Here is a 26,039-nt window from a genome sequence, read left to right as displayed (position 1 = left end):
CAACAATACAGCGCACTTTGCACAAGGAGAAGCTGTATGGGAGAGTGATGAGAAAGAAGCCGTTTCTGCACGTACGCCACAAATAGAGTTGCCTGAGGTATGCAAAAGCACATTTGGACAAGGCAGCTTCATTTTGGAAACAAAGATTAAGTTGTTTGGTTATAAAAAAAGGCGTTATGCATGGCGTCCAAAAAGAAACAGCATTCCAAGAAAAACACATGCTACCCACTGTAAAATTTGGTGGAGGTTCCATCATGCTTTGGGGCTGTGTGGCCAATGCCGGCACCGGGAATCTTGTTAAAGTTGAGAGTCGCATGGATTCCACTCAGTATCAGCAGATTCTTGAGAATAATGTTCAGGAATCAGTGACGAAGTTGAAGTTACGCCGGGGATGGAGATTTCAGCAAGACAATGATCCAAAACACCGCTCCAAATCCTCAGGCATTCATGCAGAGGAACAATTACAATGTTCTGGAATGGCCATCCCAGTCCCCAGACCTGAATATCATTGAACATCTGTGGGATGATTGGAAGCGGGCTGTCCATGCTCGGCCACCATCTAACTTAACTGAACTTGAATTGTTTGTCCAAAATACCTTTATCCAGGATCCAGGAACTGATTAAAAGCTACAGGAAGCGACTAGAGGCTGTTATCTTTGCAAAAGGAGGATCTACTAAATATTAATGTCACTTTTCTGTTCAGGTGCCCATACTTTTGCACTGGTCAAATTTTGGTTTAATGCATATTGCACATTTTCTGTTAGTACAATAAACCTCATTTCAATCCTGAAATATTACTGTGTCCATCAGTTATTAGATATATCAAACTGAAATGGCTGTTACAAATACCAAAATATTTAGAACTAAAAATGATTAAGATTAATAGGGGTGCCCAAACTTTTTCATAGGACTGTATATACAGCCACCACTAGAGGGAGCTCAGGAGCTGACCACAGACTGAATATATAAAGTCACCACTAGAGGGAGCTCAGGAGCTTAGAGCAGCCTGATTATATACAGTCACCACTAGAGGGAGCTCAGGAGCTAACTGCAGACTGATTATATACAGTCACCACTAGATGGAGCTCAGGAGCTGACCACAGACTGATAATATACAGTCACCACTAGAGGAGCTCAGGAGCTGACCACAGACTTATTATATACAGTCACCACTAGAGGGAGCTCCGGAGCTGACTGCAGACTGATTATATATACCACCACTAGGGGGAGCTCAGGAGCTGACTGCAGACTGGTTATATACAGTCACCACTAGAGGGAGCTCAGGGGTTTCACTACTTATATTGTTAATACAGGTCTGGTTGTGTACACTGAGAATTACACTGACTCACCAGAATAGATTGTGAGGTTCCGCTGCACACAATGATGTTTCTGGGGTGACTGGGGATCCCATTATCTCTCTTCTGTATGTAGGTTGCGATCTTTTGTGGAAGGGTTTGAGCTATGTATTTCGGGTTGTAGGATCCTGGGGACACAGTGAGACAGTGGAATTATTGCAGATACTTCACCAGTGACCCAAATGATGAAGCCCCTTGTTACATGTGGTGAGGAGCCCGATCTGTTATAAGGGTCACTATAGACCCACACTCCTTACCCCGCAGACCCCAGAGATCTACGCCACAGGAACAGCTGTCATTTACCTACAGATCCATTGTCTAGGGTCTTCAGAATCGCCCGGGCTCTGGTCTTGGCATCTTCAGGAAAAAGAGCACTCTCCAGCAATTCTGGGTGGGTGCACAATGCTGCCACCTAGAGGGGAAGATGAGATGAAAAACATGCAGAAATGGAGCTTAGTCATCAATGTTCTGAAGGGTTTGATGGACATAATCCACAGCAAAGTAACTGCATGACAACCTAACACAAGTGTCAGATGGAGAAATGTAACCTCTTACCTCTGATTGTTTCTTTCCTGGGGTCCTGTTACTAGCCTGCTGCCTGGCTCTTACCTCAGATTGTGTCTATCCTGGGGTCTGTCAGTAGTCTGCTTCCTGGCTCTTACCTCAGATTGTGTCTATCCTGGGGTCTGTTAGTGGTCTGCTGCCTGGCTCTTTCCTCTGATTGTTCTATCCTGGGGTCTGTCAGTAGTCTGCTGCCTGGCTCTTACCTCTGATTGTTTGTATCCTGGGATCTGTTAGTAGTCTGCTGCCTAGCTCTTACCTCTGATTGTTTCTGTCCTGGGATCTGTCAGTAGTCTGCTGCTTGGCTCTTACTTCTGATTGTTTGTATCCTGGGATCTGTCAGTAGTCTGCTGCCTGGCTCTTTCCTCTGATTGATTCTATCCTGGGGTCTGTCAGTAGTCTGCTGCTTGGCTCTTACCTCTGATTGTTTGTATCCTGGGATCTGTCAGTAGTCTGCTGCCTGGCTCTTACCTCTGATTGTTTGTATCCTGGGATCTGTTAGTAGTCTGCTGCCTAGCTCTTACCTCTGATTGTTTCTGTCCTGGGATCTGTCAGTAGTCTGCTGCCTGGCTCTTACCTCTGATTGTTTGTATCCTGGGGTCCTGTTACTAGTCTGCTGCCTGATTCTTACTTGTAATTGTTTCTATCCTGGGGTCTGTCAGTAGTCTGCTGCTTGGCTCTTACCTCTGATTGTTTGTATCCTGGGATCTGTCAGTAGTCTGCTGCCTGGCTCTTACCTCTGATTGTTTGTATCCTGGGATCTGTTAGTAGTCTGCTGCCTAGCTCTTACCTCTGATTGTTTCTGTCCTGGGATCTGTCAGTAGTCTGCTGCCTGGCTCTTACCTCTGATTGTTTGTATCCTGGGGTCCTGTTACTAGTCTGCTGCCTGATTCTTACTTGTAATTGTTTTTATCCTGGGGTCTGTCAGTAGTCTGCTGCTTGGCTCTTACCTCTGATTGTTTGTATCCTGGGATCTGTCAGTAGTCTGCTGCCTGGCTCTTTCCTCTGATTGATTCTATCCTGGGGTCTGTCAGTAGTCTGCTGCTTGGCTCTTACCTCTGATTGTTTCTTTCCTGGGGTCTGTTAGTAGTCTGCTGCCTGGCTCTTTCCTCTGATTGTTCTATCCTGGGGTCTGTCAGTAGTCTGCTGCCTAGCTCTTACCTCTGATTGTTTCTGTCCTGGGATCTGTCAGTAGTCTGCTGCCTGGCTCTTACCTCTGATTGTTTGTATCCTGGGGTCCTGTTACTAGTCTGCTGCCTGATTCTTACTTGTAATTGTTTCTATCCTGGGGTCTGTCAGTAGTCTGCTGCTTGGCTCTTACCTCTGATTGTTTGTATCCTGGGATCTGTCAGTAGTCTGCTGCCTGGCTCTTTCCTCTGATTGTTTGTATCCTGGGATCTGTCAGTAGTCTGCTGCCTGGCTCTTACCTCTGATTGTTTGTATCCTGGGGTCCTGTTACTAGTCTGCTGCCTGATTCTTACTTGTAATTGTTTCTATCCTGGGGTCTGTCAGTAGTCTGCTGCTTGGCTCTTACCTCTGATTGTTTGTATCCTGGGGTCTGTCAGTAGTCTGCTGCCTGGCTCTTACCTCTGATTGTTTGTATCCTGGGATCTGTCAGTAGTCTGCTGCCTGGCTCTTTCCTCTGATTGATTCTATCCTGGGGTCTGTCAGTAGTCTGCTGCTTGGCTCTTACCTCTGATTGTTTCTGTCCTGGGGTCTGTCAGTAGTCTGCTGCCTGGCTCTTACCTCTGATTGTTTGTATCCTGGGATCTGTCAGTGGTCTGCTGCCTGGCTCTTTCCTATGATTGTTTCTGTCCTGGGGTCTGTCAGTGGTCTGCTGCCTGGCTCTTACCTCTGATTGTTTCTGTCCTGGGGTCTGTCAGTAGTCTTCTGCCTGGCTCTTACCTCTGATTCTATCCTGGGGTCTGTCAGTAGTCTGCTGTCTGGCTCTTACCTCTGATTGTATCCTGGGGTCTGTTAGTAGTCTGCTGCCTTTTCTCTTACCTCTGATTGTTTGTATCCTGGGGTCTGTTAGTAGTCTGCTGCCTAGCTCTTACCTCTGATTGTTTGTATCCTGGGATCTGTCAGTAGTCTGCTGCCTGGCTCTTTCCTCTGATTGTTTGTATCTTGGGGTCCTCTTACTAATCTGCTGCCTGACTCTTACTTGTAATTGTTTCTATCCTGGGGTCTGTCAGTAGTCTGCTGCCTGGCTCTTACCTCTGATTGTTTGTATCCTGGGATCTGTCAGTGGTCTGCTGCTTGGCTCTTACCTCTGATTGTTTCTGTCCTGGGGTCTGTCAGTAGTCTGCTGCCTGGCTCTTACCTCTGATTGTTTGTATCCTGGGATCTGTCAGTGGTCTGCTGCTTGGCTCTTACCTCTGATTGTTTCTGTCCTGGGGTCTGTCAGTGGTCTGCTGCCTGGCTCTTATCTCTGATTGCTTCTGTCCTGGGGTCTGTCAGTAGTCTGCTGCCTGACTCTTACTTGTAATTGTTTCTATCCTGGGGTCTGTCAGTAGTCTTCTGCCTGGCTCTTACCTCTGATTCTATCCTGGGGTCTGTCAGTAGTCTGCTGTCTGGCTCTTACCTCTTATTGTATCCTGGGGTCTGTTAGTAGTCTGCTGCCTGGCTCTTACCTCTGATTGTTTGTATCCTGGGGTCTGTTAGTAGTCTGCTGCCTAGCTCTTACCTCTGATTGTTTGTATCCTGGGATCTGTCAGTGGTCTGCTGCCTGGCTCTTTCCTCTGATTGTTTGTATCTTGGGGTCCTCTTACTAGTCTGCTGCCTGGCTCTTACTTGTAATTGTTTATATCCTGGGGTCTGTCAGTAGTCTGCTGCCTGGCTCTTACCTCTGATTGTATCCTGGGGTCTGTCAGTAGTCTGCTGCCTGGCTCTTACCTCTGATTGTATCCTGGGGTCTGTCAGTAGTCTGCTGCCTAGCTCTGTGTGATGTACAATCAGTGTTCTGTGCCATGTCTTTAAGCTGGAGGCCAACCTGACTCATGGCCCCACTAGGGGATTTACCTGTTCACCTTTGGGCCAGTCCTAGCCGGCCTCCGCCTTCATACTGACCTGCCTGAGGTAGGTGCACGGCTTATGCCCCATCAGCTGCATGTCTCCAAAGAAGCAGGGAGTGATCTTAGTGAAGGATTTGTGGATTCCCTGCAGTAGAAGACGATGAGAAACAGAACATCAGTTAATAAAACATACAGTGAAGGAATAAGTATGTGACCCCTGACTGATTCTGTAAGTTCGCCCCTGACACAGACATGAACAGTCTATAACATTAAGGGTCGGTTCATTGTAACAGTGAGAGAGAATATCACAAATACAATCCAGAAATCCCCTTGTATAAATGTTAGAAATGTATTTGCATTCTGCAGAGAGAAATAAGTATGTGCCCCCTCTGGCAGACAAGACGTAATACTTGGTGGTAAATCCCTTGTTGGCCGCAGCAGTCAGAGGTTTGGAGGTGATGATGAAGTTTGTGCACATGTCAGACATGTCAGGAGGGATCTCGGCTGGCTCCTCTCTGCAGATCTTCTCTATATCAGTGAGATTTTGGGCTGTCGCTCAGCCACTCGGGACTTCAGCTCCTCCATATGTTCTCTATGGGATTGAGGTCTGGACACTGGCTGGGCCCCTCCATATGTTCTCTATGGGATTGAGGTCTGGACACTGGTTGGGCCCCTCCATATGTTCTCTATGGGATTGAGGTCTGGACACTGGCTGGGCCCCTCCATATGTTCTCTATGGGATTATGGTCTGGACACTGGCTGGGCCCCTCCTTATGTTCTCTATGGGATTATGGTCTGGACACTGGCTGGGCCCCTCCTTATGTTCTCTATGGGATTATGGTCTGGACACTGGTTAGGCCCCTCCATATGTTCTCTATGGGATTGAGGTCTGGACACTGGCTGGGCCCCTCCATATGTTCTCTATGGGATTATGGTCTGGACACTGGCTGGGCCCCTCCTTATGTTCTCTATGGGATTATGGTCTGGACACTGGCTGGGCCCCTCCATATGTTCTCTATGGGATTGAGGTCTGGACACTGGCTTGGCCCCTCCATATGTTCTCTATGGGATTATGGTCTGGACACTGGCTGGGCCCCTCCTTATGTTCTCTATGGGATTATGGTCTGGACACTGGCTGGGCCCCTCCTTATGTTCTCTATGGGATTATGGTCTGGACACTGGCTGGGCCCCTCCTTATGTTCTCTATGGGATTATGGTCTGGACACTGGCTGGGCCCCTCCATATGTTCTCTATGGGATTATGGTCTGTACACTGGCTGGGCCCCTCCATATGTTCTCTATGGGATTGAGGTCTGGACACTGGCTGGGCCCCTCCATATGTTCTTTATGGGGCTATGGTCTGGACACTGGCTGGGCCCCTCCATATGTTCTCTATGGGATTGAGGTCTTGACACTGACTGGGCCCTTCCATGATCTTAATGGGCTTCTCTTTGGGCCGCTCCTTTGTTGCCTTGGCTGTATATTTTGGGTCATTGTCCTGCTGGAAGACCCAACCACCACCCATTATAAATGTCCTGGCGGGGGAAGGAGGTTGTCACTCATAATGGTATGGTCCATGGCTCCATCCATTATCCCATTGATGTGGTGAAGTCATCCTGTGCCCTTAGCAGAGAAACCCCCAATACATAATGTCTCCCCCTCCATGCTGGGCAGCGGGATCGGGGGTCTTTGGGTCATAGGCAGCCTTTCTCTTCCTCCAGACACGGCGAGCTGAGTTAATGCCAAAGAGCTGAAAGTGTCTCCTCTGAGCACAGACCTTCTCCCTATCACTCGCACATCCAGATTGGTAGGGTGAGAAATCCCATAGAAACTTATGGAGGAGCTGAAGCTCCAAGTGGCCGAGCGACAGCCCAAAATCTTACTGATATAGAGAAGATCTGCAGAGAGGAGCCAACCACAATACTCCTGACATGTCTGACATGTACAAACCTCATCATCACCTCCAAACCTCTGACTGCTGCGGCCAACAAGGGATTTACCACCAAGTACCCTGTTTCCCCGAAAATAAGACCCCCCCCCCCTTCTGGATCACAGACAACCAGCAGTCATGCCGGCGCTCCGCTAAGGAAGCATCAGCATGACTGCCAATTGTTCCCCGCTCCAGCCGCTGCATAAGACATCCCCCGAAAATAAGAAAACTCATATATTTCGTTAGATAATTAATTATAAGAGACTGTCTTATTTTCAGGGAAACAGGGTATTACGTCTTGTCTGTCAGAGGGGGCACATACTTATTCCCTTCACTGTATACAGTACAGTCATGGCCAAAAGTTTTGAGAATGATACAAATATTACTTGTTACAAAGTCTACTGCTTCAGTTTTCCTAATGGCAATTTGCATATACTCCAGAATGTTATAAAGAGTGATCAGCTTAACAGCAATTACTTGCAAAGTCAATATTTGCTTAGAAAATTAACTTTATCCCCCAAAACACATTTCAACATCATTGCAGCCCTGCCTTAAAAGGACCAGCTAACAGCGTTTCAGTGATTGCTCCAGTAACACAGGTGTGGGTGTTGATGAGGACAGGGCTGGAGATCAATCTGTCATGATTAAGTAAGAATGACACCACTGGACACTGTAAAAGGAGGCTGGTGCTTGGCATCATTGTTTCTCTTCTGTTAACCATGGTTATCTCTAAAGAAACACGTGCAGTCATCATTGCACTGCACAAAAATGGCCTAACAGGGAAGAGTATCGCAGCTAGAAAGATTGCACCTCAGTCAACAATCTATCGCATCATCAAGAACTTCAAGGAGAGAGGTTCCATTGTTGGCAAAAAGGCTCCAGGGCGCCCAAGAAAGACCAGCAAGCGCCAGGACCGTCTCTTAAAAGTGTTTCAGCTGCGGGATCGGGCTACCAGCAGTGCAGAGCTTGCTCAGGAATGGCAGCAGGCAGGTGTGAGTGCATCTGCACGCACTGTGAGGCGGAGACTCTTGGAGCAAGGCCTGGTCTCAAGGAGGGCAGCAAAGAAGCCACTTCTCTCCAGAAAAAACATCAGGGACAGACTGATATTCTGCAGAAGGTCCAGGGAGTGACTGCTGAGGACTGGGTGAAAGTCATTTTCTCTTATGAATCCCCTTTTCGATTGTTTGGGACATCTGGAGAACAGCTTATTGGGAGAAGAGGAGGTGAGCGCTACCACCAGTCTTGTCTCATGCCAACTGTAAAGCATCCTGAAACCATTCATGTGTGGGGTGGCTTCTCAGCCAAGGGAATCGGCTCTCTCACAGTCTTACCTAAAAACACAGCCATGAATAAAGAATGGGACCAGAATGTCCTCCAAGATCAACTTCTCCCAACCGTCCAAGAGTAGTTTGGCCACCAACAATGCCTTCTCCAGCATGATGGAGCACCTTGCCATAAAGCAAAGGGGAGAACTAAATGGCTCAGGGAACAAAACAGAGAGATTTTGGGTCCATGGCCTGGAAACTCCCCAGATCTTAATCCCATTGAGAACTTGTGGTCAATCATCAAGAGACGGGGGGACAAACAAAAACCTACAAATTCTGACAAAATGCAAGCATTGATTGTGCAAGAATGGACGGCTATCAGTCAGGATTTGGTCCAGAAGGTGATTGAGAGCTGCCAGGGAGAATTGCAGAGGTCCTGAAGAAGAAGAAGGGGCAACACTGCAAATATTACACCGCTGCACTAACTCCTTCTAACTGTCACTATAAGCTTTTATTACTCCGAATATGATTGCAATTCTATTTCTGTATGTGATAAAAACATCTGACAAACACAGAAACCAGAGGGAGCAGATCATGTGACAAGAGGAGATTTGTGGCAGTCTCAGAACTTTTGGCCACGACTGTATAATATATATATAGTGTGTGTGTGGGGGGAGGGACATCTTATCTTATCTTATTGTATATTATATTGTAGGGGAAATCAAGTATGTTATTTTGTGTGCAAGATCTAGTAGGTAAGAGATCCAGTATCTTATATCTGTAGGTGGAGACCTGCAGCCCTGTCTTATATTCTGGTGGGAGACTAATCCTACTAATATTATACATGTGACAGTATATATATATCCTATCCTACTACTATTATACATGTGACAGTTTGGATGTTTGTTCCTCAATCACACAATAACCACTGAGTGGATTTGGATGAGATTTGTCCCATAGATACTCTGTCACCTGGAGTAACACATCGGCTACTTTGTATCCTGGTAAATGACATGGCTTCACTACTGTTATGAACACGCAACCACCTGCAGACGAGGTTGCGGACAGAGCCTAGTATATATATATGTTAGTATCCAGTATCTTACATTTTAGGATCTAGTATTATATCAGTTTTGTTACCTCTTGGATTTCCCTTTGGATCTCGCCAGCTCGGGTAAAGAGAGAGCCCACGATTGGGACTTTGGCAGCTCGAACCCTCGGATTCATTGACTCTATAGTTAGCAGCTTCTTCCTGGGCGTCATCCTGACTACAGCAAGATCCAAGATGGACACAAGATGTAATGATATGGAGCAGAGGAAAGTCTGACACCCCAATATTGTGATATATCTGACATTCTCGTATACTGCACCCATCGCCATTGTACAGTGGCGCCCCATCATGTTACTATACACCTACTACCCCCATCCTCCCAGTATAACTATACACCTACTACCCCCATCCTCCCAGTATAACTATACACCTACTACCCCCATCCTCCCAGTATAACTATACACCTACTACCCCCATCCTCCCAGTATAACTATACACCTACTACCCCCATCCTCCCAGTATAACTATACACCTACTACCCCCATCCTCCCAGTATAACTATACACCTACTACCCCCATCCTCCCAGTATAACTATACACCACTTACCCCCATCCTCCCAGTATAACTATACACCTACTACCCCCATCCTCCCAGTATAACTATACACCTACTACCCCCATCCTCCCAGTATAACTATACACCTACTACCCCCATCCTCCCAGTATAACTATACACCTACTACCCCCATCCTCCCAGTATAACTATACACCTACTACCCCCATCCTCCCAGTATAACTATACACCACTTACCCCCATCCTCTCTTACCTTATCTGCTTTGATGGTGACTGGAGGACCGGCTGTGTCTTGCTGTGTCTTTGCTGATCCTGGAGGAATTATTAACTGGGGAGGGATCCGGTGATCTGGTTACCGTGTAATGTGGGGAGGGGTCACTTATTAACCACACAGGTCGCAGGTCACCAATCTTCTTCTGTACTGGGACAGTGATGGGCCCTTCTCCCCATCTCCATACACTCCTGACATCTGGATGGATGATGGGGGTCGTTGTTCTCAGTCACTACAATGTGTGCACTACTACTGCAGACCGCCGGATACTTCCCATCCTGCGGGGGCGCTGCAGCCTGTGATAGACTCAATAACTCTGCCCCTGTCAGTGACTGGATGTCTCCAGGAGTGTAACCCTGCCAGGCACAGCGCGCCCCATTAGGATTAGGATATGAGGGGGATCTGTCTGAATATTAGAGGCAGTAGGATAATACTGGGGGGGGGGGGGGTGCTCAGAATCTAAACCAGGGGTGCGTGTAATATGGCTCTGTCCCCCCCACGGTGTGTGGACCTCCGGACAATCACAGCCACTTGTCTCACTCGGGTGGTCACATTCATTACAGCAGCTGAGAGACATCTGCGGAGAGTCCTGAACAGATAAGTCAGGTCCTGAACCAGCACAACCAGTCCCGCTCCATCCTGTCCTACTGTTGAAGAAATAGTGCAACGTAGTGCCCCGAACATAAGAGCGGACAACGGAGAGTACCCCGAACATGGGAGAGGACAAAGGAGAGTGCCCCGAACAAAGGAGCGGACAACGGAGAGTGCCCCCAACATAAGAGCGGACAACGGAGAGTGCCCCGAACATAAGAGCGGACAACGGAGAGTGCCCCGAACATAGGAGCGGACAACGGAGAGTGCCCCGAACATAGGAGCGGACAACGGAGAGTGCCCCCAACATAGGAGCGGACAACGGAGAGTGCCCCGAACATAAGAGCGGACAACGGAGAGTGCCCCGAACATAGGAGCGGACAACGGAGAGTGCCCCGAACATAAGAGCGGACAACGGAGAGTGCCCCGAACATAGGAGCGGACAACGGAGAGTGCCCCCAACATAGGAGCGGACAACGGAGAGTGCCCTGAACATAGGAGCGGACAACGGAGAGTGCCCCGAACATAAGAGCGGACAACGGAGAGTGCCCCGAACATAGGAGCGGACAACGGAGAGTGCCCCCAACATAGGATTGGACAACGGAGAGTGCTCCGAACATAAGAGCGGACAACGGAGAGTGCCCCGAACATAAGAGCGGACAACGGAGAGTGCCCCGAACATAGGAGCGGACAACGGAGAGTGCCCCGAACATAAGAGCGGACAACGGAGAGTGCCCTGAACATAGGAGCGGACAACGGAGAGTGCCCTGAACATAGGAGCGGACAACGGAGAGTGCCCCGAACATAGGAGAGGACAAAGGAGAGTGCCCCAAAACAGCGAGTGCCCCAAGAATAAGAGCGGACAACGGAGAGTGCCCCGAATATAGGAGCGGACAAAGGAGAGTGCCCCGAACATAAGAGCGGACAATGGAGAGTGCCCCCAACATAGGAGCGGACAACGGAGAGTGCCCCCAACATAGGAGCGGACAATGGAGAGTGCCCTGAACATAGGAGCGGAGAACGGAGAGTGCCCTGAACATAGGAGCGGAGAACGGAGAGTGCCCTGAACATAGGAGCGGAGAACGGAGAGTGCCCTGAACATAAGAGCAGACAACGGAGAGTGCCCCGAACATAGGAGCGGACAACGGAGAGTGCCCCGAACATAGGAGCGGACAACGGAGAGTGCCCCGAACATAGGAGCGGACAAAGGAGAGTGCCCCGAACATAGGAGCGGACAAAGGAGAGTGCTCTGAACATAGGAGCGGACAACGGAGAGTGCCCAGAACATAAGAGCAGACAACGGAGAGTGCCCCGAACATAGGAGCGGACAAAGGAGAGTGCCCCGAACATAGGAGCGGACAACGGAGAGTGCCCCAAACATAGGAGCGGACAAAGGAGAGTGCCCTGAACATAGGAGCGGACAAAGGAGAGTGCCCCGAACATAGGAGCGGACAATGGAGAGTGCCCCGAACATAAGAGCGGACAACGGAGAGTGCCCCGAACATAGGAGCGGACAATGGAGAGTGCCCCGAACATAAGAGCGGACAACGGAGAGTGCCCCGAACATAAGAGCGGACAACGGAGAGTGCCCCGAACATAAGAGCGGACAACGGAGAGTGCCCCGAACATAAGAGCGGACAACGGAGAGTGCCCCGAACATAAGAGCGGACAACGGAGAGTGCCCCGAACATAAGAGCGGACAACGGAGAGTGCCTCGAACATAAGAGCGGACAACGGAGAGTGCCCCGAACATAAGAGCGGACAACGGAGAGTGCCCCGAACATAAAAGCGGACAACGGAGAGTGCCTCGAACATAGGAGCGGACAACGGAGAGTGCCCCGAACATAGGAGCGGACAACAGAGAGTGCCCCGAACATAAGAGCGGACAACGGAGAGTGCCCCGAACATAAGAGCGGACAACGGAGAGTGCCCCGAACATAAGAGCGGACAACGGAGAGTGCCTCGAACATAGGAGCGGACAATGGAGAGTGCCCCGAACATAGGAGCGGACAACGGAGAGTGCCCCGAACATAAGAGCGGACAACGGAGAGTGCCCCGAACATAAGAGCGGACAACGGAGAGTGCCCCGAACATAGGAGCGGACAACGGAGAGTGCCTCGAACATAGGAGCGGACAAAAAAGAGTGCCCCGAACATAGGAGCAGACAAGGGAGAGGGCCCGAAACAGCGAGTGTCCCGAACATAGGAGCGGACAACGGAGAGAGCCCCGAACATAGGAGCGGACAACGGAGAGAGCCCCGAACATAGGAGCGGACAACGGAGAGTGCCCCGAACATAGGAGCGGACAACGGAGAGTGCCCCCAACATAGGAGCGGACAACGGAGAGTGCCCTGAACATAGGAGAGGACAAAGGAGAGTGCCCCAAAACAGCGAGTGCCCCAAGAATAAGAGCGGACAACGGAGAGTGCCCCGAATATAGGAGCGGACAAAGGAGAGTGCCCCGAACATAAGAGCGGACAACGGAGAGTGCCCCCAACATAGGAGCGGACAACGGAGAGTGCCCCCAACATAGGAGCGGAGAACGGAGAGTGCCCTGAACATAGGAGCGGACAACGGAGAGTGCCCCGAACATAAGAGCAGACAACGGAGAGTGCCCCGAACATAGGAGCGGACAACGGAGAGTGCCCCGAACATAGGAGCGGACAACGGAGAGTGCCCCGAACATAGGAGCGGACAAAGGAGAGTGCCCCGAACATAGGAGCGGACAAAGGAGAGTGCTCCGAACATAGGAGCGGACAACGGAGAGTGCCCAGAACATAAGAGCAGACAACGGAGAGTGCCCCGAACATAGGAGAGGACAACGGAGAGTGCCCCGAACATAGGAGCGGACAACGGAGAGTGCCCCGAACATAGGAGCGGACAAAGGAGAGTGCCCCGAACATAGGAGCGGACAAAGGAGAGTGCCCCGAACATAGGAGCGGACAACGGAGAGTGCCCCGAACATAAGAGCGGACAACGGAGAGTGCCCCGAACATAGGAGCGGACAATGGAGAGTGCCCCGAACATAAGAGCGGACAACGGAGAGTGCCCCGAACATAAGAGCGGACAACGGAGAGTGCCCCGAACATAAGAGCGGACAACGGAGAGTGCCCCCAACATAGGAGCGGACAACGGAGAGTGCCCCGAACATAAGAGCGGACAACGGAGAGTGCCCCGAACATAAGAGCGGACAACGGAGAGTGCCCCGAACATAAGAGCGGACAACAGGGAGTGCCCCGAACATAAGAGCGGACAACGGAGAGTGCCCCGAACATAAGAGCGGACAACGGAGAGTGCCTTGAACATAGGAGCGGACAATGGAGAGTGCCCCGAACATAGGAGCGGACAACGGAGAGTGCCCCGAACATAAGAGCGGACAACGGAGAGTGCCCCGAACATAGGAGTGGACAAAGGAGAGTGCCCCGAACATAGGAGCGGACAAAGGAGAGTGCTCCGAACATAGGAGCGGACAACGGAGAGTGCCCAGAACATAAGAGCAGACAACGGAGAGTGCCCCGAACATAGGAGAGGACAACGGAGAGTGCCCCGAACATAGGAGCGGACAACGGAGAGTGCCCCGAACATAAGAGCGGACAACGGAGAGTGCCCCGAACATAGGAGCGGACAATGGAGAGTGCCCCGAACATAAGAGCGGACAACGGAGAGTGCCCCGAACATAAGAGCGGACAACGGAGAGTGCCCCGAACATAAGAGCGGACAACGGAGAGTGCCCCCAACATAGGAGCGGACAACGGAGAGTGCCCCGAACATAAGAGCGGACAACGGAGAGTGCCCCGAACATAAGAGCGGACAACGGAGAGTGCCCCGAACATAAGAGCGGACAACAGGGAGTGCCCCGAACATAAGAGCGGACAACGGAGAGTGCCCCGAACATAAGAGCGGACAACGGAGAGTGCCTTGAACATAGGAGCGGACAATGGAGAGTGCCCCGAACATAGGAGCGGACAACGGAGAGTGCCCCGAACATAAGAGCGGACAACGGAGAGTGCCCCGAACATAAGAGCGGACAACGGAGAGTGCCTCGAACATAGGAGCGGACAAAAGAGAGTGCCCCGAACATAGGAGCAGACAAGGGAGAGGGCCCGAAACAGCGAGTGTCCCGAACATAGGAGCGGACAACGGAGAGAGCCCCGAACATAGGAGCGGAGAACGGAGAGTGCCTCGAACATAGGAGCGAACAACGGAGAGTGCCCCGAACATAGGAGCGGAGAACGGAGAGTGCCCTGAACATAGGAGCGGACAACAGAGAGTGCCCCGAACATAGGAGCGGACAACGGAGAGTGCCCCGAACATAGGAGCGGACAACGGAGAGTGCCCTGAACATAGGAGCGGAGAACGGAGAGTGCCCCGAACATAGGAGCGGACAACGGAGAGTGCCCCGAACATAGGAGTGGACAATGGAGAGTGCCCCGAAACAGTGAGTGCCCCGAACATAGGAGTGGACAACGGAGAGTGCCCCGAACATAGGAGCGGAGAACGGAGAGTGCCCCGAACATAGGAGCAGACAACGGAGAGTGCCCCGAACATAGGAGCGGACAACGGAGAGTGCCCCGAACATAGGAGCGGAGAACGGAGAGTGCCCCAAACATAAGAGCGGAGAACGGAGAGTGCCCCGAACATAAGAGCGGAGAACGGAGAGTGCCCCGAAACAGCGAGTGCCCCGAACATAGGAACGGAAAACAGAAAGTGCCCCGAACATTGGAGCAGACAACAGAGAGTGCTCTGAATATAAGAGTGGACAACAGAGAGTGCCCCGAACATAGGAGCAGAAAACAGAGAGCGCCTCGAATATACTCAGGGTGATAACTGCCCTCCGCTCCATTATTGTATCTGCTGTATCTGCGTCCTGAGATTTGTGGGGGCAACTGGAAAGTCCTAAAATCACAGACATAGTGATCTTGATCCATGTGAGCCATGTGAATAAATCTGCACCTGGGAGTGCTATAGTCTGCAAAATGCATATGTTTTTTTTTTTTTTTTGGGGGGGGAACAGTTGTGAGAAGGTGACAAGAAGAGTGCTGGAGTCCCGCTATATCTCCCCCAGGTCTCTGACATATGTGAGGTCCGGGGAAGATCTGAAGTAGCCTCAGCACAGGGGCAGATCTGGAGTAACTCAGCACAGGGACAGATCTGGAGTAGCCTCAGCACAGGGGCAGATCTGGAGTAGCCTCAGCACAGGGGCAGATCTGGAGTAGCCTCAGCACAGGGACAGATCTGGAGTAGCCTCAGCACAGGAGCAGATCTGGAGAAGCCTCAGCACAGGGGCAGATCTGGAGTAGCCTCAGCAAAGGGACAGATCTGGAGTAGCCTCAGCACAGGGGCAGGTCTGGAGAAGCCTCAGCACAGGGGCAGATCTGGAGAAGCCTCAGCACAGGGGCAGATCTGGAGTAGCCTCAGCACAGGGGCAGATCTGGAGTAGCCTCAGCACAGGGGCAGATCTGGAGTAGCCTCAGCACAGGGGCAGATCTGGAGTAGCCTCAGCACAGGGGTAGGTCTGGAGTAGCCTCAGCACAGGGGCAGATCTGGAGAAGCCTCAGCACAGGGACTGTGACAGTCACAGCGCCCCATAACAGTGACAGCCACAGCCCTATAACAGTAATTAAGATATTTAATAATATTAAAATGATTTAAACAGAACATTTCAGATTTTGGGATTATTTTATTTTAGTTTTCAGATTTCGTTATATTTTTGTGGATTTGTTTTATCAGTTCTGACATAATCCCCAGAGAGCTCGAAGTCCTGTGCCTGTCATACAGGTCCCCACTCCGGTCCCTCATCACCCTGCACCGCCAATGTGACGATGATGAGGAGTGTAGTGCCCCCAGGTGGTCACACAGAGTAATACCTCTATGTAGTAAGTGATGGAGTCAGGGCTGAGGTCACCAGTGTCTGCTCAGTGTCAGGCAGGAGCCGCAGGACTATAAGAACATGTCTCACCATAACCGGAGTCATCGCGGGTCGGAGTCAGAATCCTCAACACCCTGATATATATATATATAGAGAGAGAGAGAGGACCAAGTGGTTATAAAGATCTCCTGAGAGGGGACGTGGGGAGGGTGTTATATGTTATAATAATGAGAAGGTCAGAGACCAATCCTGCTATATACAGGGGTCCGGAAAGTCTTCAGACCCTTCCCATGTCTCCCTCGTTGTCTCCTTGCCGCCATGTTATGTCTCAGTAATTGACACTCGGCCCCTCCTGACAGATAAAACAGAAATGGAGAGAAAACCTGAGCTCTCCCCCGGCCAGAAGTATCCGGAGCCTTTGCTGTGACCCTCATATGTATCTCACAGGTGTCCATTTCCTTCTGATCCTCCTTGAGATGCTTCTTCTCCTTCATTAGAGGTCGGCTGTGTGTAATTAACCTGATTGGATGTGATTAGGAGGCGCAGACCTGTCTATAATAAGACCTCACAGGTCACAGCATAGGAGAATCAGGAGGTCAAAGGAACTGTCCCAGGAGCTCAGAGACAGGATTGTGCAAGGCCCAGATCTGGCCAAGGTTCCTCAGAGCACAGCGGCCTCCATAATCCTTACATGGAAGAAGTTTGGGACGAGCAGAAATCTTCCTAGACCCGGCCATCCAGACAAACTGAGCAATGGTGGGAGAAGAGCCTTGGTGAGAGAGGTAAAGAAGAAGCCAACGATCACTGAGGCCGAGCTCCTGAGATACAGGAGGGGGATGGGAGAACGTTCCACAAAGTCACCGATCACTGCGGCCTCCACCAGTCAGGGCTTTATGGCAGAGGGGCCCGAAGGAAACCTCACCTCAGTGCAAGACATAGGAAAGCCAAAAACACAAGAAGGACTCCCAGACTATGAGAGATAAGATTCTCTGCTCTGAGGATGGTCTGTGTGGAGACAACCAGGCCCGGCCCAATACAATCCCACCAGTGACACATGGGGGGCAGCATCAGGCTATGGGGCAGGACGACTGGTGGTAATGGAAGGAAAGATGAATGCGGCCCAGTACAGAGAGATCCTGGAAGAAACCTCTCAGAGCGCTCTGGACCTCAGACCGGGCGAAGCTTCACCGTCCAACAAGACAATGACCCTCAGCACACGGCTAAAATAACAAAGGAACAACCCTGTGACCATTACTGACCGGCCCAGCCAGAGCCCCGACCTGAACCCAATGGAGCTTCTCTGGAGAGACCTGACAATGGCTCCACCAACGTCCTCCATCCAACCTGATGGAACTGGAGAGGATCTGCCAGGAAGAACCGCAGAGGAGCCCCAAATCCAGACTTGTATCAAGAAGACTCCGGGCTGTGTGAGCTTAGAAGGGGCAAATACTCCGAGCAAAGGGGCAAATACTCCGAGCAAAGGGGAAAATACTCCGAGCAAAGGGGCCGAATACTTCGAGCAAAGGGGCTGAATACTCCGAGCAAAGGGGCAAATACTCAGAGCAAAGGGGCCGAATACTCTGAGCAAAGGGGCTGAATACTCCGAGCAAAGGGGCAAATACTCAGAGCAAAGGGGCCGAATACTCTGAGCAAAGGGGCTGACTACTTCTGGCCAGGGGAGATTTCAGGTTTACTCTTTTGATAAAGTTACAAACATCTCTACATTTCTGTTTTTTTGTGAAGTTGGGGCTGAGTGTCCACTACTGAGACATAACATGGCCGCCATGACACAAAGAGTCTACAATGCCCTTATTACTGCTGCACCATCTGAGCCTGAGACCTTCTGCCCCCTAACATCATGTCTCCTATAGAGCTGGGGAACCTGTGGTGTCCATCATGGCTGACCCACAGTGGGTGCCCTCAGGAGATGCCAGGGGTTACCTATAGGATGATGTGCGTCTCAGGTCACTGCAGCCACAGGTGCAGGGTCAGGGGTCACTGAGATAACCCAAAGTGGAGGCTTGAAACACCTGGTGCTGTTTACCTGACATTGATCCGCTACAGCAGCAACCAAGGCAATGGCTGCCCTCTCCCCAGCATTTCTTAAGCTCCACATACCTGTGTGTGGGGTCATGTGGGGGCACCTGCAGAGTAGGCAGCAATGGTGGACATGGACAATCCTGACACTCACATGTTATGTGTCAGAGTCAGGGCTGGAGGTCATCAGTGTGTGCTCAGCTGTGTCTGCTCAGTGTCAGGAGCCTCCCCGGAGGGTAAAGCTGCAGGAACACACAGAGATCTACAATTCATGGAAAAACCTCTCAAGATCCAAGAACTACCATTACAAAACCAGGTCAAACTGCCCAAAGCCCTGGTGTGAAGAAGACACCTGGAGGACCTGCACAGACTGACAGTATACGTGCCCTAAAAGTACCATCTATAGTGCCCATATCATAGTATAGTGTCCAGAGAGGGGCTACGGGTCTCACCTGGCGAGGGTTTCTCTATGGCACACGTGGCCTGTGACCTTGTTTTTTGTGGCCTTTGGCTGTGTTTGCAATGAAGCGATGGCCTCAGGTGGCTCCTCATAGCAGGGACTGAGGCCACCGTTCTTTTTGTAACTAGCCACTACCTATTGTATTATTGTAATTGATCATATACTCACCTCTCCACACTCCTGTCCAGGCTTACCTCTAGGTGGTGCTGCACGTTGCATCACAACACTGAAGAAGTTCTTCATTGTCTGATATAGGGCGCCCTGGTGGTGGCCATGGTGGCAAACCCTTACACCACACCACTGTCTCCAGGTGTATCCGGGAGGACAATACAAGGGGAGCGCAGGAGGGAGGACGATACAAGGGGAGCACAGGAGGGAGGATGATACAAGGGGAGCACAGGAGGGAGGACGATACAAGGGGAGCACAGGAGGGAGGACAATACAAGGGGAGCACAGGAGGGAGGACGATACAAGGGGAGCACAGGAGGGAGGACAATACAAGGGGCGCACAGGAGGGAGGACGATACAAGGGGAGCGCAGGAGGGAGGACAATACAAGGGGCGCACAGGAGGGAGGACGATACAAGGGGAGCACAGGAGGGAGGACAATACAAGGGGAGCGCAGGAGGGAGGACGATACAAGGGGAGCACGGGAGGGAGGACGATACAAGGGGAGCACAGGAGGGAGGACGATACAAGGGGAGCACAGGAGGGAGAAGGATACAAGGGGAGCACAGGAGGGAGGACGATACAAGGGGAGTGCAGGAGGGAGGACGATACAAAAGGAGCACAGGAGGGAGGATGATACAAGGGGAGCACAGGAGGGAGGACAATACAAGGGGCGCACAGGAGGGAGGACAATACAAGGGGATCGCAGGAGGGAGGACGATATAAGGGGAGCACGGGAGGGAGGACGATACAAGGGGAGCACAGGAGGGAGGACGATACAAGGGGAGCACAGGAGGGAGGACGATACAAGGGGAGCACAGGAGGGAGGACGATACAAGGGGAGCACAGGAGGGAGGACGATACAAGGGGAGCACAGGAGAGAGGACGATACAAGGGGAGCGCAGGAGGGAGGACGATACAAAGGGAGCACAGGAGGGAGGACGATACAAGGGGAGCGCAGGAGGGAGGACGATACAAGGGGAGCACAGGAGGGAGAAGGATACAAGGGGAGCACAGGAGGGAGGACGATACAAGGGGAGTGCAGGAGGGAGGACGATACAAAAGGAGCACAGGAGGGAGGATGATACAAGGGGAGCACAGGAGGGAGGACAATACAAGGGGAGCGCAGGAGGGAGGACGATACAAGGGGAGCACGGGAGGGAGGACGATACAAGGGGAGCACAGGAGGGAGGACAATACAAGGGGAGCACAGGAGGGAGGACGATACAAGGGGAGCACAGGAGGGAGGACAATACAAGGGGCGCACAGGAGAGAGGACGATACAAGGGGAGCACAGGAGGGAGGACAATACAAGGGGAGCGCAGGAGGGAGGACGATACAAGGGGAGCACGGGAGGGAGGACGATACAAGGGGAGCACAGGAGGGAGGACGATACAAGGGGAGCACAGGAGGGAGGACGATACAAGGGGAGCACAGGAGGGAGGACGATACAAGGGAAGCACAGGAGGGAGGACGATACAAGGGGAGCACAGGAGAGAGGACGATACAAGGGGAGCACAGGAGGGAGGACGATACAAAGGGAGCACAGGAGGGAGGACGATACAAGGGGAGCGCAGGAGGGAGGACGATACAAGGGGAGCACAGGAGGGAGAAGGATACAAGGGGAGCACAGGAGGGAGGACGATACAAGGGGAGTGCAGGAGGGAGGACGATACAAAAGGAGCACAGGAGGGAGGATGATACAAGGGGACCACAGGAGAGAGGACGATACAAGGGGAGCACGGGAGGGAGGACGATACAAAGGGAGCACGGGAGGGAGGACGATACAAGGGGAGCAGAGGAGGGAGGACGATACAAAAGGAGCACGAGAGAGAGGACGATACAAAGGGAGCGCAGGAGGGAGGACGATACAAGGGGAGCACGGGAGGGAGGACAATACAAGGGGAGCACAAGAGGGAGGACGATACAAGGGGAGCACGGGAGGGAGGACGATACAAGGGGAGCACAGGAGGGAGGACGATACAAGGGGAGCACGGGAGGGAGGGCGATACAAGGGGAGCGCAGGAGAGAGGACGATACAAGGGGAGTGCAGGAGGGAGGACGATACAAGGGGAGCACAGGAGGGAGGACGATACAAGGGGAGCACAGGAGGGAGGACGATACAAGGGGAGCACAGGAGGAAGGACGATACAAAAGGAGCACAGGAGGGAGGACGATACAAGGGGAGCACAGGAGAGAGGATGATACAAAAGGAGCACAGGAGCGAGGACGATACAAGGGGAGCACGGGAGGGAGGACGATACAAGGGGAGCACAGGAGGGAGGACGATACAAAAGGAGCACAGGAGGGAGGACGATAGAAGGGGAGCACAGGAGGGAGGACGATACAAGGGGAGCACAGGAGGGAGGACGATACAAGAGGAACATGGGAGGGAGGACGGTACAAGGGAAGCACGGGAGAGAGGACGATACAAGGGGAGCACAGGAGGGAGGACGATATAAGGGGAGCACAGGAGGGAGGATGATACAAGAGGAGCACGGGAGGGAGGACGATACAAGGGGAGCACAGGAGGGAGGACGATATAAGGGGAGCACAGGAGGGAGGATGATACAAGAGGAGCACGGGAGGGAGGACGATACAAGGGGAGCACAGGAGGGAGGACGATACAAGGGGAGCACAGGAGGGAGGACGATACAAGGGAAGCACAGGAGGGAGGATGATACAAGGGGAGCACAGGAGGGAGGATGATACAAGGGGAGCACAGGAGGGAGGACGATACAAGGGGAGCGCAGGAGGGAGGACGATACAAGGGGAGCGCAGGAGGGAGGGTGATACAAAAGGAGCACAGGAGGGAGGACGATACAAGGGGAGCACAAACTGCATAAGTGACACTGCACATGTGTATGATTATCTATATACAGACACGCATCTCGTGCCCCTGTAATGTGGGAGCCTGTCCTCTGTCATGTGGTCTCCATTCTCCGTGGCGAAACCAGACACAAAGTCAGACATGCAGCAAAAAAAAAGGTTTCGCACTCGCACTCTCTTGGACGTACCGTTCTTGAGATTCAGCTTTTCCAAAACAATGACCTGCATTAGCCAATACAAACCAGTAAGTATTAGATACACAGCTCAGAACACACTATCACACACCAGGGGATTAGATACACAGCTCAGCACAAATCAGAAGATTAGATACACAGCTCAGCACACAGTATCATAGCCAAGGTTGTGGCGGCGCCCCCTGTGGTCAGTGACCAGTCAGTGCAGCAATGACAACCATGTACACACATTATATCTTTTGTTACTTTCACCCCATAAATTCTCTTATTCGCCAGAAATTATTGGCTTTAGTAACTTTTTGATTCTCCATCGTCAGGACTTGGAGGGGAGGAGGGGAGGAGGGAGGAGGGGAGGAGAGAGGAGGGGAGGAGGGGAAGAGGGGAAGAGGGGAGGAGGAAGGGGAGGAGGGGAAGAGGGGAGGAGGGGAAGAGGGGAGGAGGGAGGAGAGGAGCAAGGGAAGAGGGGAAGAGGGAGGAGGGAGGGGAGGAAAGAGGAGAGGAGCAGGGGAGGAGGGAAGAGGGGAGGAGGGAGGAGGGGAGGAAGGGAGGAGGGGAGGAAGGGAGGAGGGAGTACAATGTGCTGGGAAACTGGGAAATGGGGACATTCAAGAATTGGCATTTGTGCAACTTTCTTACAGGCTTCACTTTTACAGCGTTCACTCTGCAGCCACAATGACATCCCCTGTATTCTATACGTCCCCTGTATGTTATATATCACCTATATACCTCAGTATGTGAGAGCCCGGGACTGTGTGTCTGACACTGTGATCTGTAGTACGGGGGCACCACAAGGTCCAGTTTTTGCCCCATTTCTCTTCACACTGTACACTGCTGACTTTAGGCACAACTCCTCCAGCTGTTACTTACAGAAGTACTCCGATGTCTCTGTAATAGTAGCCTCACCACAGACGGGGGCGATAGCGAGTACAGAAACTTATACCGAGACTGTGTGGACTGATGTCAGCGGAACCAGCTCAGGATTAATGCTGGGAAGACCAAGGAGATTGTGGAGGACTTTAGTAAGTGGAGAAGTGCTCCGACCCCGGTGGAGATCCAAGGACATGTATTTGTAAGGGGCTTATGGAATAACTGTGTCATTTGTCTGATCTTCTGCTGCCATCTACTGCTGAAAGACTAAATTGCAGGGCAAATCTATTCACAAAAGAACCCCCCCTACAGCTCAGAGAAAGATGGTATGTTCCAGAGAGGAAAAGTGTGTGCATACAGGAAGCTGCAGGCAGAAGGGGGACACATGTCGTGCTAAGAGGACCTGCTGCAGGCTGCTTTGCCCATTAAGGACTTTCCTTTGCTGAACAAGGACCCTGAGAGACTTCACTATTCCTGCCTTGTGTCAGCTTGTAAACAGAGGTATGTTGGAGTGTGAGTAGAGTGAGGGGCCATACAGCTCGGTCAAGCATTAAAGCAGCTCTGTGTGCTGGAAGACAAAGCAGGCCCCTGCCTGGTAGATTAATAAGGTGCACCTTGTTACTGACTTACTTTAAGAGAGGTCTCTCCTAGCCAATGCATACAGGTTCTAACTAAAGACACTAGAGAGGTAACTACCACTATTTGTTGTGCGCACTGTCATATTGAAGTTATATGTTTTGCTTAGCTACTGTATACTTATTTCTTACCGTCTCTCCCGTTCCCATTCCCTTCCCCTCCTTTCTTTATTAAACTGTTATATATTGTTATTCCGTGGCTCCGTGCAGTTACTGCGTATATCATCACCTGCTCCCCATTACATTTCTGGCGTAGTCGGCAGGATACGCAGTCTGTATTGAGGCATGGAAGGACAGGGGAATGCTGTAGATGGGAATGCACTAGTGCAACCAGAAGGGGATGCACCAAGGCAACCAGATGGGGGAATACCAGTGAGACCTTTATCCCTGGGTGCAATGTTGACCCATATACCAAAATTTAAAGGAGATAATATACCGCTGCATGACTGGGCACAGCGTATGAAAGGCATGTTAAGGGTGGCAGGAGTAACTACAGAAAATCAAGGTGAAATATTGCTGATGGCCCTAGAGGGGCATGCTCAAGATACTGTATTGCTGCGTCCTGAGAGTGAAAGGAGGACACTGGAGCAGGTGGTGAAGATTCTTGAGAGAGTGTATGGTGGGAGACCTGAAACAGGTGATTTGCAGGCACAATTGTTTCATAGATTACAATGTGAGGAGGAAGGGTTGCCACAGTATGCCAATGCACTTCAGAGAATTATGAGGCGAATTCTTGCCGCAGAGCCAGAACTAGCACAAACTCCCGGATATGCTGATCGCACCCTGCGAGATCAATTTCTTAGAGGACTATACAATCCACTGATTAAAAGTGCCCTCCGGGAACGAATCAGAGTAGAGAAAAAACTGACTTTCCAAGAGATATTAGAAGAGGCAGTCTCACGCACGCAGGCTGAAGACCATGACCCACCGAATAAATGGAGTGAGGTCCGGACGCATAGGGTAGTCCCGAGTGAGGAGCCCAGAGAGCCAAGTCGGCTGGAAAAACAAGTAGATCTTCTGCAAGAGACTGTATTAGCCCTTCAAGAGCAGCTGAAGCTTATGCAATTACAAGCCAGAACGCCAATGACTGAAGTGGTAGCAACAAGACCAGCGGCCGCGCAGCCAAACACTCGCATAGCATCAGAGCAAGAAAAGAGAGACCGGTTTGATCAAAGGCGACAGAGACTCGCTAGAGAATATCAGTGTTGGGACTGTAGAAGGTGGGGCCACATGGCAAGTCGCTGCCCTGAGAAGAGGGGACCCCAGGGGACTCCGACGTTAAACTAGAACCTCCCTCCATAGTTGGGCGTATGGCGGGAGGACAAACGGACAGTATGGGAGATAAATGCCCTGAAGATATAGTTGCAAACACTCCAACGATTACGGCTGAATTTGAAGGGAAGAAAGTGAGATGCCTGCTAGATACGGGGTCTCAGGTGACCACGATGCCAGAACAATTCTTCTATCAACACTTTGGACGGACCATGTCCATTGACAAGAGAGCCCATATCAAGCTGATGGCCGCTAACAATCTACCTATTCCAGTAGTGGGAGTCGTGTGGATGGCGGTGCGTGCTTGTGGCCAAGACTTAGGCCAGAAGGGGATTATATTAACGGAAGGACAGTACAACAGGGTGGTGCCAGCCATCATGGGCATGAATATTTTGAAGGAGCTGGATCAGCTGCTTTTCAACAAAGAAGGACCTGATTACTGGAAGCAGACCGCTAATGACAGACCCACGCAGAAAGTTTTCCAGCACCTTATCCGCACCAGCGGTTTGAGGAGGAATGGCGGGAATCGATATCCAGTAGGAAAGATCCGCGTACCAAGGCGGACCAAGATAACTTTACCACCAAATCGAGAGACTGTCCTCACGTTACCTGTTGGGGCGCACCGGAAGCTAGATGGTATAGAAGTTTTGGTGGAGCCCATATTCCTCGAAGAGGATAGAGTTGATCCATTGGTGGCATGAACTTTAGCCAGGGTGAGAGATGGAAGAGTCCCTTTGCGGTGTGTGAATACAAGTGATCAAGCCCTCACGTTCACACCGGGTGTCGTCTTGGGACATGTTTATTTGGCGCCTGAAGAAGTAGCAAGTACTGAGACAATTGAGCTGAAACCAATAGAGGGAGAAGCCTGGGCCTTGTCCGTATCCTTTGAAGAAAGAGAGGATCCCACTGAACAGTGGAACAGCCGCATTATCCTAGGACAGATGGGAGCAGACCTCACACCCTTTACTCCTGTAGAGGCCAAAACTATAGAAAATTTTATCTGGGAAAATCAGGCCACGTTCTCTCGACACGAGGAGGACTTCGGTTGTACCGACAAAATTCAACATGAGATACCCACTGGGGAGGCTCCCCCCAGCAG

General features: G+C 51.4%; 1 protein-coding gene across 1 annotated transcript in view; it reads right to left on the bottom strand.

Moving 5' to 3' along the window:
* LOC142200015 (alanine aminotransferase 2-like) overlaps positions 1-9,387 on the bottom strand; it is a 41,831-nt gene extending 32,444 nt beyond the window's left edge. Inside the window, exons 1-4 of the mRNA XM_075270010.1 lie at positions 9,265-9,387; positions 4,986-5,075; positions 1,659-1,767; positions 1,350-1,483 (exon numbers count right to left, since the gene is read on the bottom strand). Of these exons, the coding sequence (XP_075126111.1) occupies positions 1,350-1,483; positions 1,659-1,767; positions 4,986-5,075; positions 9,265-9,387 (456 nt within the window). The remainder of the gene's footprint in view (positions 1-1,349; positions 1,484-1,658; positions 1,768-4,985; positions 5,076-9,264) is intronic.
* Between the last annotated feature and the right edge of the window lie 16,652 nt (positions 9,388-26,039).

Source organism: Leptodactylus fuscus, chromosome 4 (genome assembly GCF_031893055.1).
Source record: "Leptodactylus fuscus isolate aLepFus1 chromosome 4, aLepFus1.hap2, whole genome shotgun sequence".
Lineage (NCBI taxonomy): Eukaryota > Metazoa > Chordata > Amphibia > Anura > Leptodactylidae > Leptodactylus > Leptodactylus fuscus.
The sequence above is the reverse complement of the archived record's forward strand: the minus strand, read 5'-3'. Positions and strand labels throughout refer to the sequence as shown.